At 38.2% G+C, this 14,878-nt stretch overlaps 1 protein-coding gene across 2 annotated transcripts in view; it reads right to left on the bottom strand.

The window, feature by feature from the left end:
* Positions 1-12,408, bottom strand: part of RTN4 (reticulon 4) — a 69,214-nt gene extending 56,806 nt beyond the window's left edge. Inside the window, exon 1 of one of the 2 annotated variants that reach the window (XM_081069327.1) lies at positions 11,598-12,408. In XM_081069327.1, coding sequence (XP_080925453.1) covers positions 11,598-12,144 — 547 coding nt within the window. In that variant the 5' untranslated portion in view covers positions 12,145-12,408. The remainder of the gene's footprint in view (positions 1-11,597) is intronic. The other variant, XM_081069326.1, reaches the window with a different exon arrangement.
* Between the last annotated feature and the right edge of the window lie 2,470 nt (positions 12,409-14,878).

Genomic DNA, 14,878 nt, shown 5'->3' with positions numbered 1-14,878 from the left:
AAAAAGACTGAAATCAGTATATGTTTTGACCACATGAATTAAATTGAAATCAATAAGACAAAAAATATCTGGAAAATCTCCAAGTGTTTGGAAATTAAACTACAAAATTCTAAATAACCCATAGATCAAAGTATATATATATCACAAGGGAAATTGAAAAATGTTAAATAAAATAACGGAAATTTGTGGAACATAGATGCAGCAAACTGAGAAAAAACTTTATACCTCTAAATGGTTTTAGAAGGGTTAAATTCTAAGAGCTTACACCTTACAAAACCAGAAAAAGAGCAAGTTAAACCCAAATAAGTAGAAGAAAATAAAGAATAAAAAGCAGAGCAGAAACCAATGTTATACAAAACAAGCAAACAGAGAAAAGTCAATGAAACCAAAAAAAGGTTCCTTGAAGAGATCAATAAAATTGATAATTCTCAAGTTGATCAAGAAAGAGATAAAAACAAGTATTGGAAATAAAAAAGGGACTGTCACTATACATCCTAAAAACATAAGAAAATATTATGAACAAGTTTACGTCAATAAATTAGACAACTTAGGTGAGGACAAATTCCTTGATGTCTATTCATCAAGATAAAATAGAAAAATTCCTTGAAAGGCATACATTTCCAAAAGTGACACAGCCTAAATAGAAAATCTGAATAGCCCTATATTAAAGGAAGTATGCTTACACTAATTTAAAACCATATCGCCACAAAGAAAACTCCAAGTTCTATAAAATCTAAGGATGCTTATACAAACTCTTTCAACACATAAAGGAAGAGCAAACACTTCCCAAAACGTTTTCAAAACTTACTTCAAAACTTACGTATTAATACCAAAACCAGACAAGGACATCACAAAAAAGTAAATTTACAGAAAAATATCCCTTACATGTACATGCAAAAATTTTTAACAAAACATTAGCACACTGAATCCAGCAAGTCATAAAAAGTATATTCATTACCCATTTGGGGTTGAATCCCAGAAATACAAGATTGGTTCAACATTCAAAATCAAACAATGAAATTTACCATATTAACAGCCTGAAAAATCGTATGATTGTCTCAACAGATGCCAAAGGCATCTGATAAAATTCAATACCAATTTCATAAAAATTCTCAGCAAACTGGAAATAGGAGGAACCTTTCTCAACCTAATGGTCTGGACATCTGGGAAAAATATGCAGCTAATATCATACGTAACAGTGAAAGATTAAACCCACTTCCTCAAGATGTAAAATAAAGCAAGAAATTTTTTTACATCTTTTATGTACTTGCCTTCTTACTACATTTATAGCAGAAAGAGCAGAAAGAAAAAGCAAAACTATCTTAAGTTGCAGACAAGTTAGAAAATCCTAATGGTTTAAAAAAAAAATCCTACTAAACCCTACTAGAACTAGTAAGTGAATTTAGGAAGGATGCAGGATAGATATGAGTAGTATACAAAAATCATTGTATTTCCATATACTATCAACTAACAAATGGAAAATAAAAGTTTTTAACTATTATCATTTACAATAGCAACAAAAAACATAAAATACTTAGAAATAAATTTAACAACAGAAATACAAACCTCTACAACTGAAAACTACAAAAAGCTGCTGAGAAATTGAAGACCTACGCATTACATATATCATGTTCACGGACTGGAAGGCTTTTTTGGTTATCAGGTTGGTTCTCAAGAGTTTCTTGTGTTTTTGCACATCTTGCAAGCAGAGGAATATGGGGCACTGGCTGCCTTTGTTTCTGACTATTTTTTTCAAATATGCTCATATAGTCTTGGAGGCAGAGGCAGTGTCTTCCTCATGGGCGAAAAGCCGGCTTGTATATTATGTAGTGTAAGATTCCGTGTCTCTAAGCCCAAGGTTGCTCTCCTGTAATACAACCCAAGGCAAGTGCAAGTGTCACTTGGCCCTGCCCATGTTGCCCTATGGGAAATGGGGCTCAGGGGACCTATGTAAGAAAATGCTGAGATGCTGGCTAGTATCATTGCTGTGAGTAATGAAGTCCTTTGTCTCTGAAACAGGCATCAATTTTGAACTTTGTCCTTTCCCAGGTACAAGACTCTGGTGATGCTGGGGCAGCAGCAGTGAGCCCCAGCTCTCAGTCAGGCGTGCGATCAGGAGGGTAAACAGCTGATACTCCGCAGCGGATTCAGTGTGTTGTTAACAGATGGTTCTGCCCAACTGGAGGCTAATGTAAGTGTTCTGAGCATGTTTAAGGTGGGCTAGGCTAAGCTACGAGGTTTGGTAGGTTACGTGTAGTAATTACATTTTTTACTTAGGATATTTTCAACTTACCATGGGTTTACAGGATGGAACCCCATCATAAGTTAAGGACCACCTTTATACATAAACAGAGACTTACATGGTCAACTGATTTTTGACAAAGGTACCAAAACAATACAACACAGAAAGAAATTCCTTCCACACAAAAAAATTTTGCTGGGACAAAAAAAATATACGAAAAAAAATTCATGGATATGAATCTGTAACTCTCCCATAAACAAAAACTAATCCAAGATAAAACACAGATTTAAACATAATAGCTAAAACTATAAAGCTTCTAGACGAACACATAGAATGTTTTCACACCTTGGAGCAGGCAAAGGTGTCTCAGATAGCACACTGTAAGTACTAACAATAAAAAAAAAAATAAGACTTCTTCAAAATCAGAAAATTATACTCATCAAAAGAAACTATCAATAACGTTAACAGGTAAGCTACAGATTAGAAGAACATATTCACAATGTGTATATCTGACAAAAAACTCCTACAAATAAGTAAGAAAAAGACATACAACCCAATGTAAGACTGAGCAAATTACTTGGACACCTCACCAAAGCAAATATACAGGTAGCCAATAGAAATGTAAAAGTCCTAATTCATTAGTCATTAGGGAGATCTGCATTAAAACTACAATGAGAAACCACTATACATCCATGAAAATGGCTAAAATTGAAGAAAAGACTGATAATACCAAATGCTGGTGAGAATGTGAAGACATCAGAACTCGTATACATTGCTAGTAGATGTGGGACCACTATGGGGAAGAGTTTGGCAATTTTTAATAAAGATAAATATATACCTACCCCATGACCCAGCAATTCTACTTTTACTCAATTCCACTCTCTTTACCCAAGAGAAATAAAAAGATATGTCCACAAAAAGGCCTATCTATACAAGAATGTTCATAGCATTCTATTGTTCGTAATAGTTAGAAACTATAAATAATCCAAATGTCCATCAACAAGTGAATAATTAAACTGGGGTATAGTGTATCATGGAATATTATTCAGTAGTAAACAGGAACAAATTACTGATACCGGCAACATCATCACTGATAAATTTCAAAAACATATTGAATCCAAATAACCAGACACAAGAGTATATACTATGATCCTATCCATATCATGCTCTATAATAGGCAAATAGTGAAAAATATTGGGGGGTGGGGGAAGGACAGAACAAAAACTGAATTGAATCGAATTGACTGCTAAGGGCCCAAGAGATCCTTCTGGGATAAAGAATATATTCTATATCTTGACAGGAATGTGGGTTAAATGAATACATGCATTTGTCAAAACTTATAAAATGGCTAAAACTTAAGATGTATGCATTTTATCATATGTAAGTTATATCTCACAACATTAAAATGAAAAAAAGAGTATGTGCATTCTTCAACAAATTTCAGAGAGTGCACAAGCAAGCAAAGGAAAACCCACAGACAGACTTATGAAACAAACCAATCTATTGTAAGATGTGGACCCTATCTGGATTCTGACTTTTTTTTTAATTGTTAAAAAAAAAAGTTATGACATACACTAAATAATAGGAATTGTAAACACTGGCTGCATATTTGATGATACTAATTACTGCTAAATATGTTGGGGAAATATTTGATTAAGAGTATTGTGGTTATGTTTTGCAAAAGAGTACTTACAGTTTGCAAGATACATACTAAAACATTTATGAGGGTGTGGAATTGGCAGGATTGGCCATGGGCTGGTTGTTGGGAATCAGTGATGGATAAATGAGGTTTCATTTACTATTCTGTCTTCCTTTATGTGTGAATTTTTCCATAACAAAAAGTAAAAATAATTTTTAAAATCTCTCCAAAAAAGAAATAAGGCAACGTAAACATACTAAAATTCGATTATACTGGAGCAATTTTAACAGTTTTACCCACAACCCTTTTAACAGACCATTAAAATATATATGTTTGATTCTATCAATGCTAATAAACTTAACTACAGCTCATGCGACATGTTTCATTAAAATTTTAGTGAGAGGGATAACAGAAAGCGTGGTGGAGTAGATTGGGTAAATGAGAAAGTATGTTCGTAGGTGGTCATTTTTCTGTCCTTGTTCAAAAGTGACGTCTTCTTACAGACCTAACCCTAAGAAAAGATCTGTGCATAGTATAGATGGCCCATAAAATAAAACATAATGAAACACCTGAACTTCTCAATTCTGATTTTCATAATTCACCGTACACAAGCAAAACCATATAACAAAGTTTTCATCAAGTTATTTTGTATAAAAATTAAGTTTTATACAAAATCAAATATCAGAACTTGGTAAAATTAATAAAACTTTCTCTAGTTTAAGAATGATGTTGATTAGTTAAGACTGAGAAGTTCTAAAGGCTATTTATGAAAGGGATTTATATGGTATGTTTAAGCATATTTAATAACCTCCTCAGAAAAAAGAACAGAATTTTAAAAAGCAAATTCTCTTCTGAGATCAGACTCCAGTAGCCTAAAAAACTTTTTTTTAATGCTTTAGGTCTGCTTCACCCAGGCCTGTCATAACACTGAGATAAATTTAATAATGACACCATCACAATCAGTTAAGTATGCAAATCAATCTGTAAAGTTGGGGGAAAGAAAAAATGTGCAGGCAGACCTGGAACCCAAGTAAGGTTTTTTCTCCTTTCACAAAAGCTCCTGACAGATAGTAAATATGTGATTGTTTTTAAAGTACAACCAAAAGACTCCTGATTTTAAGACAGCAGAAAATACTTTACATCTAGGCACCTGTGTTTTGCCCTTAATCTGCTACATGTTCCTCACATAAGCACAACCCGTTTATCTTTTGATCCCCATACTCAACCCTAAGCCTGGTATTTTTTTTTTTTTAAAGGGAGTATGTTAACTTTTTCTTAACTAATATTGATCTTCCAAGGGACCACCAATATAACCAGCCAAGTGCGAAATCTGTTGGAACAAATCTTTATAAGCCTTCCTCATCTACGGTAGCAATTCCATCCATGAGAAGAACAAGCCATTAAAGAAATGTTTTTAAAACAAGAAGGCCACCTAAGTAAAGGATTCAGAGACTACTAAAAAGTTAATCTAGTATTTAGCAGCTACAGCTCCTACTGCAGGACTATAAAGAATGTTACTTCCCTTCTTTAAAAACATATATTTTTAGAAATGAAAAAGCAGGAAGACTTATCTTTCTTTAACAGACTATAATCAACTGAGAAGAGGGGGCCAAATATCTATATAATCCAGTATTTCTAGTGTTTCACACTAAGCAGGCTAGAATACTTAATATTTACGTTTTAAAGCCTACATTTCACATAATTGTTAAATTTTTAAAATACATGTTAAAAACCATGTTGGTAGAAAAAATATATAATATCAATACTAAAAATGTGTCAATTATTCCTTAATTTAATCCATAAATGCAATGTAACCCACTATAATTCCAACAGAGGGAGAAAGGACTAAATAAACTTTAAAGATCAGATAGAAAATTATACATGCAGATTACCAGGAAAAATCATTCTGGAAAAGCCCTATCAGCTCATATTTTATTTAAAAGTTATAGCAATTAAAACATTTGAGTACTTATGCATGAACAAATAAATGGAACAGAAGAGAAAATATTTCACCTGTATTACAAGTAGATGACAAAAGTGGCATTTCAAAGTAGAAAAGAAAATGTTGTTGGGACAAATGGGAAATCATGCTGCAAAATAAAATACCTCTGCTTCACACTCTAGAACAAAATAAACTGCAGACGGCTGGAAGAATTAAATGTTAAGATGAAATCATAAAAATACCAAGAGAAAACATGGGAGAAATTTTTACAATCTTAGAGTCCTTTCTAAGAATTACACAAAAAGATCAATGACTGTTATGACTCAAAGTCATAAAAGAAAATAAATCTGACTACATAAAAGTTCCTGCACAAAAAAAAGAAAAAAAAATACACCAAAGGTCAAAATACAAGTAACAAATCAAGAAAAATGTTTTCAAGACATATGACAGATTAATTTCTTTACAATAGATTAAGCGCTTCTATAAGAACAACAACAACAACAAAAAATGAAGAATAAGCAAAAGCTGTGATCAGAAAAATCCTATTAAAAAATAACTGAAATGTAAATTTAAAAAACAATTTGCTAAACCATTTACTAGTTTACCAATGTACTGTGTTAATAAAGGCAAAAGGAAAAAGGTACTTTAACACATTATTGGTTACAACTTTTTTGTAGTATAATTTGGCATTTTCCATAAACATTTTAAATGCATATACTCTTTGAACCAATAATTCTACTTGCATAAGTTTATCTTACAACACATATAACAGCATGTATTCCCACAGAAGTGTTTATAAGGGTGTTCACAGCAACACTATAACAGAAAGCTGAGAAACAACCTAAATAATCACCAAAAGACTGATTAAATGAAATATGGGACACCTTGTATATGTAAACAAACACATGCTTTTAAACTTGGGATTTTTATCGAGAAAATACTGTAGTAAGTCTAGAACTATACAGAATGTGAAGATCAGCATTCATCTACAATTTTGTATTCATTCAGCAAATATGAGTGCCTACACCATATCTCTGTGCTCAGCAAAGGAGATATAATATCATATAGTCCTTTTTCTCAAGGAGTATACAGTCTGGTAGAGACTAGAGATGAGTAAACATACCATTACCATATGTATGGTATGATATACCTATATGATGAAGTAAGAATAGAAGTTATTGGAATACGTGAGGAAAACAACCCAGAAATTAATAACCACCATGCCAAAACTAAAAAACCTACCAGCTTAAATGTGAAGTTATCGACTGACTCCTTCCTCCTTAGGAGTTGAGGCCATTGGTCCAAGACCTTAGCATCAGTAGAGCTGGGTCTCACGATTTTTCATGCCTATGTCCTACACTAGCTAGCCACAAAGGTCACATTCACTCATTCAAATAAACACTGCTGATGAACTATGATTCTGCCCTGGCACTTCCCATCCCTGGTGCTGTCACCCCCAGGGGGACCTTCCAGGGTCTATATTTAGAAACGGGAACAAAAAAATCTCAAAGAATGCACTGCAAGAATAGTGTATCTGCAACATTTACTTCAACTTAATCAGAGGGTCCAAAGAAAGATCAAGAAACACCCACTTGGTTGGTACTTTTAACCTGAGCTAGCAAAGTACCTTTAAAATGTGCCATTTAAATAGGGACCTCGCATTGTATTCTTTCAATTACACTGCTGTTAGAATTATGATGAAATAACTACACATAAAACAGAGCCAATTATTGGACAACAAAATGCTCCTTTTTACAAATGTTTTACATACTATAGTAAATCTGCCAAGTTTACAGGGACACAGTGCTAAAATAGCATATTTTCTAAATATTATTCCTAACATTTTCTAAATATCTAATTCTAAATAACTAGATATTTATCAGATTCAATATATATTCATTACTTCATTTTAAATGGGATCTGAGAAAGCTTGCTAGTTACTAAAAAGTACTATAAATTCAACACTGTGCTTCTTAAGAACCAATATTCACCTTATACATTAGGAGCATAACCATCTATTCCCAACTTTTATTCCTAATCAAAAAGTTAGAAATGGTTTAACAACAACAACAAAAAATCATTCAGAGTCTCTAAATTCATCAGTTCTATTATCGTTTTCTAGATAAAAATGGAAGGAAGATCAGGAATGGACAGGGCCTAACATCTCTTTCTTTAGAGACATCTACTTCTTGGGAGTGTCACATCCCTGTCCTACTTGGACTTTATATTAAGAACTGATACTTAAGTTTTAAATATAGTAAATGATTTTATAAAAGACTAATAGTTTTTAACCTCCAAGCCAGAACCCATACTTATGAGCAATAATTAATTCTATACAAATTTCCATCACAATTAATAACTTTGGACAGTCTCTATAAATTGATTTAATAAGCACCAACATTCTTTTCTTTGCCATTTACTTCCATTGCGTCCAAGTCATAAAGCCCCTTCATGACCTAACTATAAAACTACAGATTCATGAATCAAAGAAATCAACCCTTCTATTCTATTTTCACTGAATGAACTAGGAAAGAAGTAGTTCAAGATCTACTCACCTGTCTCAGAACTATTGCAAAAGCTTTTCTAAATAGTTCCAGTTTTTCTTGCCAACCTATTTTGAATACTGTTACCTACCAATTCATTTTTCTAACACTGCTTTCATGATGCCATGCCTCAGTACAATAATCTTCAAAGGCTTCCCAATGCCTAACGCAATAATTCAGGAGAGGGGTGAAAAATAATAAAGTGACTACATTTTGGAAACAACAAAAAACAGTTTTTGGTTTCATAATGAACATTACCAAAAGCAAGAACAACTGTAGAAGGCAGAGCATAGCATGGATAAAAGCAGGATAATAAAACCCTCATTCCTTATTTGGCATTCCATGCCCTTCACAGACCTACCACACATTTCAATCTTAGTTAACATTGGTAAAAAACACGTCCAGAGACCAGCTCAGTGTCATCTTTAATGATATTTGCATTTCTCTCAATTTCTATCCACAGTGTCCCTCGTAGATCCTCAAAGCCTAGGTTAACCAACCACCTTGTCAACTTGAAGCCAATTGTTTCATGGTGAAAAATGGTCACCAAGCCAGAGGCTTCGGTCTCACTTCAGTTACTACACTGCAGTAAGCACCACAGTAAACAGCAAAACTACTCCTTACCGAGATGGAAATCAATGTACAAAAGGTCAAGAATACTCAAAAACAGTGTAACTGGCAATGCTGAATACCTAAGTGTCCGGGATCCACCAAACTCAGTAACCAAACCCTCTTCCTGTCAGCCTGGTCTGTTTCTCTGCACAGTTCTCACTGTCTTTACTCGCACGTCAGTCCTCTTGGTTCCTCTAACTCTTCAAAACTGTATTTTTGCTTCAAAATCACAATTATTTAAGGAGCTTATTTCTAAAATAAACAATATTTTTTTAAAAGCCTAACTTTTTGCCATGGCCTGTTAGAGACCCCAAATGATCTAAGTGTAACCCACCTCTCCACCTCACATGGCTCTTAGTTTCTTAAACACACAGAGCTCATTCCTGCCTCAAGGCTTTTGCCTCCTAGGAGTTGCCTGAAAATTTTTAATTGCAGTTCCTACCTCACCTCCTCAGAAAGGCCTTTCTCAGTGCCTACCCTACTTAGGACCCCACACATTCCAATCCTTCTCCATGCCATCATCCTATTTATTTTCCTCATCACACAATTATTGAGGTACTTATTTATGTCCTTATTATCTGTACTCCCCCCATAGGGAGCACATGTGTCTTGCTTATCACTGTACATCATATATATCATAGCCCAACAGTGCATTGTCTCTGCAGATAGTCAATATGCAGTTGAATGAACCAACAAACTCTTTTAAGAAATCTAGACTCACTGAAATAGCTTAAGTATCCATGACCACAATCACGATGTTCCTGCATTTACTAAATAAACTAGTTTTCAAATAGGCATTATCAATAAAGAATTAGGGAACTAGATAGAATCAATGGGAAGGCAATATTCTCTCTTCTTTGTCTTCCAAAAGTCAATATTGAGAATGCTGTCACCTCCCAAATCTCCAATGTTCAAAGAACAGAACTCTTCTCTTTGTTACCATGCAGGAATACGAGGACAAACTAGTATGCTTTTGTTAATCATTAAATTTCCCTTCTGCAAATTTCCTATTACTTTATCTTTTTCTACCTCACCTTTTCTCTTAAATGTATTTTTGATTCAGAAAAAGGAAAGAATGAGTTATTCCTCATCTTCTAATATCTTTAGTGTAGTGATTAGTGTTTTGAGTAATGCTTTGAAGGATGTCAGTATCAAAATGTTATTCAGAAACATCACAATTGGCTTATATTCCAATTGTAGAGCAGGAGTGAATGGAAGAAAAAAAAATTCCGTGCTCTCAGACTGATTTTATTTTTCTAGAAAATGAATGATTTCCAAAATCCTACAATGATAGTAAGATTTCTCAGCAGACAGTAAAACTACCTTATTCTCCACGTTTTACACATAAAGATCCTACTGTTAGTGGGACACTTTTTGCTCCAAAATTAACAAGTTATTTGTAAATTAGTTAATAATTTGCCTGATAAAATGAATTCCCAATCTCTAACAAACTTGATTTTTTTCTCTTCTAAAATAAACAATTCCCGAGATGAAAGGGGTAATAAAACAATATTCCTAAAAATAAATTGACAATGTGTAATCAGGTACTACTCATGTGAATGAAAAGATTTGAAAACTATTTACAGACTATGCAGATATTGTTGTCGACCTAAAACATAACTTTTAAGGAATAATATTTTTAACCAATAAATGAAAACCTGTCTCAAAACATTTCATAAGTCTCATGGTAAATCTGCCATAAGTTCAATTGGCCTATTCCTAGCAGGGAATCCACAGGTTTTTCTTCTTTAAAGATAGTAACCATTTTGCCTTTTTCCCCCCTCTACGAATCAAGTATGATGTAGTAAGAGGCTAAACCTGTCCCCACGAACGGCAATTCCACTCACTCCGCACATGAGACCCTGGCAGGACTGCGCCCCCTCGAAACACAATGGCCAGATCGCATTTCCCGGGCTCAGTTTAGCTGGTGGGGAGTCGCCACATCACAACCGGGGGTAAACTGGGCGGTGGCAGGACTTCTCCAGAACTCTCTCCTTCCCAATTTTCCACGCGCCACACCACTGGAGGCGCTCTCCCTTCACTGCAGCTGGGCCAATGTGGACCTTTTCCAATGGGCCAGGTCTCGGCCAGGGCAAAAGGAGGGAAAGGGGGCTGAAGCGCGAGGGAGTCACCCAGGCCAGGAAGGGGGTGAGGAGGGAGGCCAGGTCTGAACGCAGGCCAACAGACTAGTGGCGAAACTGCGCCTTTCCCTAGGAGCAACCCGACGGGGAGACAAAAGATTACCGCAAGGCCTTTCCATCCTCACCCCAGAACCAAGCCAGCCCAATGAATCCACAACCCTAGTTCCTCTATTCACAACCAGCTCCTACTACTAGGGGTGGGTGCCTAACTTCTGGAACGCAGTGGAATGGGGAGCGAGCGGGGTGCACGTGTTCCCCGACACCCAGACAAACAATGAGGAACAAACCCGGGCTTCCTCCGCCGCCCCACCCCGCTCCCCGCGGTTCCCACCGGGGGAGACGCCTTCTCCCTGAGGTCCGCAGACAAAGCCCCCTCGGGGCGGAGAGAGGAGGCAGCTGAGGGCACACAAAGGAGGGAGAGGCGCGTGGGGCGGGCGAGGCGCGTGGGGCGGGCGAGGCGGGAGGGCTAAGCACTTACCCACTGAGCCTGAGGAGCCCCTGCGCTTGGGCGCGGCCGGGGTGGAGGGGGGCGCGGCGGGGGCCGGGGCGAGCGGGGTCCACCCTGGCTCGGCCTGGGGGCTCACGCTGGCCGGTGGAGGAGGGGGAGGCCGGGCTGGGGACTCGTCGTCCTCGAGGAGCTCGGAGGGCGAGGCTGCAGCAGTGGAGGGTAGGGATGGCGCGGCCGCCGCGGGGCTCGGGTCCCAGGACGGCTGCCGCTCCGGGGCGGCGGGGGGAGCGGCCGGTAGGGGTCCCCGGGGCGCCGGGGGCACGAAGTCATTGCCAAAGTCCAGCAGGAGCGCCGCGGGGGCGCTGGGCACTGGGGCCGCGGACAGCCCGGCGGCGGGCTTCCTCTCCAGGACCTCCAGCTCCTCCAGGTCCTCGTCTTCGTCCTCGTCTTCTTCCTCCTCCTCCTCTTCCTCCTCGTCCTCCGGATCCCTCACGAACTGGTACTTGAAGGCGGGCTGAGGCCGGGGCGGGTTGTCCGAGGACGAGGAGACCAGAGGCGACTGGTCCATGTTTTCCATGGCTGCCGGGTCGGAGATGATGCTGCAGCTGCTACCGCCGCGGGGGACGCTTCTTTTCAGAGCCGCGGGCGGTTGTGGGGGGTGGGGAGGACTAAGAGGGGCAGGGCCGAACGGGCCGAGGGACCTGCAGTGGCGACGGCTCCCGGAACAATGAGACTGCTTCTCCTGCCTCCGCGCCCGAGATGCGCCACCCGCCCAGTCCCCAGTTGCCGCCGCCGCCGCCCAGAAGAGCGAAGGAGAGAGGCCAGCCGACTCTCCGCCCAGTTTGGCGTGATTCACCCTCCCCGGCTGGGAGAGGCAGGGCGGGCGCAGGAGGAAGGGAGCCAATCGGCTACGGGTACCGGACGAAGGGCAGCTAGCCGGCCCAACGGAAAGGAAAAGAGATGGAAGAGGGTGGGGCTTATTGTTCTTCCTCGCTTACCGGGCTCGATGGGCGGGGTTTGAAACTGGCAGTCCCACCCTCCACTTTGGGTAGTTGAGGGTTAGGGCTGGGGTGTTGGTCTTGCCCGCAGTTGGAGGTCAGTCTGTAGTTAGAGTGCTGTGAAACCCAGCCAGCTGCCTGCCCTGAAGGGTCGGGGAAGTGCCTGGCACGCTACCGGAAGGGCGTTATCCTGGGAGGTTGGGGGTGGAAAGTTTCCTCCCAGGAAAGGAAAAACCCAGAGTGGAGAAAGGTACTAACCGGACTATGTAGTACGCCCTAAGGACTGAAAAATACATTAAATTGTTAAAGATTTTGAAATAAAAGATAATATTTTTTCCAACTTAAATTCCCAGACCACCTCATCACTACTACTATCACCACCTTTAAAGAAAAAAGTTTTTGACAGTTTTAAGATCATTCCCAGTCTAATTTGCAAATCCTCAGTGAGGTAGGCAAAACAGAGCTGGGCTGGACTACTGTGTTTACCCGAAACTAAGACCAGGGCTTACATTAATTTTTGCTCCAAAAGACACATTAGGGCTTACGTTCAGGGGATGTGATCCTGAAAAATCATGCTAGGGCTTATTTTCCGGTTAGGTCTTATTTTGGGGAAAACACGATATCTGGAGACTGGGGTGGACCATCTGAAAGTCCACCAATCTTCCAGGAAGATTTGGGGAGCTGCCCAATGCTGGACTCTCATATGGTAGGATGAGTCACTTAGAGGAGGATGGGAGAGAGGAAAATGGAAATAGAATGATGCCTTGGAAGGCAAATTTGATTCACATTACATTTCAGTCACCTTAGGTTCATGAGTCAACATTTCAGATGATTCAGGCTTTTTGGGAGCAGGAAGCCCAATACTCATTTCTTTGATATGCCAGAATGAGCATGATTCCCATTCCACTTTTTCCAAAACTGGAGAGTTTAAAGAAAGTGGTTGCAGAACATGTAAGTATCAACATCCAGATATTTAGAGAGCCCTTTTATCTTTCTGATATACCTTCCAAAAGTCTTTGCTGTATGCCTAATGTGGAGACCCTGGAGAGAGGATAACCTGTTTTAAAGTTGCTCACAGCCTAGGCCCGCATTGTTCAATACCAGAGTCACCGGCTCCTTGTGGCTGTTCAGCACTTGAAATGTAACTAGTCTCAGATGAGATGTGCTGTAAGTTTAAAATGCACACTACATTTTGAGAGTTAGTACCAACAAAACATCTCAACTTTTATACTAATTACATATTAGAATTGATACTATTTTGGTTATATTGAGATAAGTATATTATGTTAATTTAACATTTCTTTTTTTTTAATGCAGCTTCTAGAAAGTTTTAAGTACATATACAGCTCATATATTTCTATTGGACAGTGCTGGTCTAAATTAATGATTAAGAAATTTTGATTGCCATGGGGAAATCACTGGTTATTTAAGCAAATTCTTAGCTCCAACTAATTAGTATTACCCTACACTTAATTAGAGAATTAAAAGGAAAGGCAGGGGTTGAGGGAGAGGGAGGGGAGATGAATAGGTGAAACACAGGAGACTTTTAGGGCAGTGAAACTATTCTGTATGATACTATGATGAAGGATATATGACATACATTGGGCAAAACTCAGAACTATGCAACACAAAGAGTGAACTATAAATTTTGGGCTTTAGTAAATAGTATATCAATATTGGTTCATCAGTTACAACAAATGTACTATACCAATGCAAGATGTTAGTAACAGGAAACTGGTCATGGGGTTGGGTATGAGAATTCTCATGGGAGTGTATGAGAACTCTCTGTTCTATTTCATTTTTCTGTTAATATAAAACTACTCTAAGAAATAAAGTTCATTAATCTTTTTTTTTTTTAAAGGAAAGATAGAACAAGATTTCCTAGAAATGTTACCTGATCAGGTGAATTATCAACAATACATTCAAGACCTGGCATATCAATCCCACAAAGATGAACTGGCTTTATTCATACAAAATGGTTGTGAGTTGCTTTGAGTTTTTGTTTGTTTGAAAGGTTGGGAGCATATAGGAAGAGAAAAGTATTAGTATAGAATTTGGGGACAGGAAGTTTAATGCCAAACTAAAAATTTTAAACAAAACAGATTCCTACAATGATAACTAAAATGATGTTTCAGGTATTTGCCAAACATTTGTCAAAAATTATCAAATGTTTGGTAATGATTTTCAACTAAGTACATACACATACAAAAACATACTAGCAAAATTTTTATCATATGAGCTTTTTCTGCTAAGTCACAATTATTTATCAGCAGTTCAGTCTTCCCCATACTGTTTTTCTCACTATGATTGTCT

Source organism: Rhinolophus hipposideros, assembly GCF_964194185.1.
Source record: "Rhinolophus hipposideros genome assembly, chromosome: 12".
Taxonomy (NCBI): Eukaryota; Metazoa; Chordata; class Mammalia; order Chiroptera; family Rhinolophidae; genus Rhinolophus; species Rhinolophus hipposideros.
The sequence above is the reverse complement of the archived record's forward strand: the minus strand, read 5'-3'. Positions and strand labels throughout refer to the sequence as shown.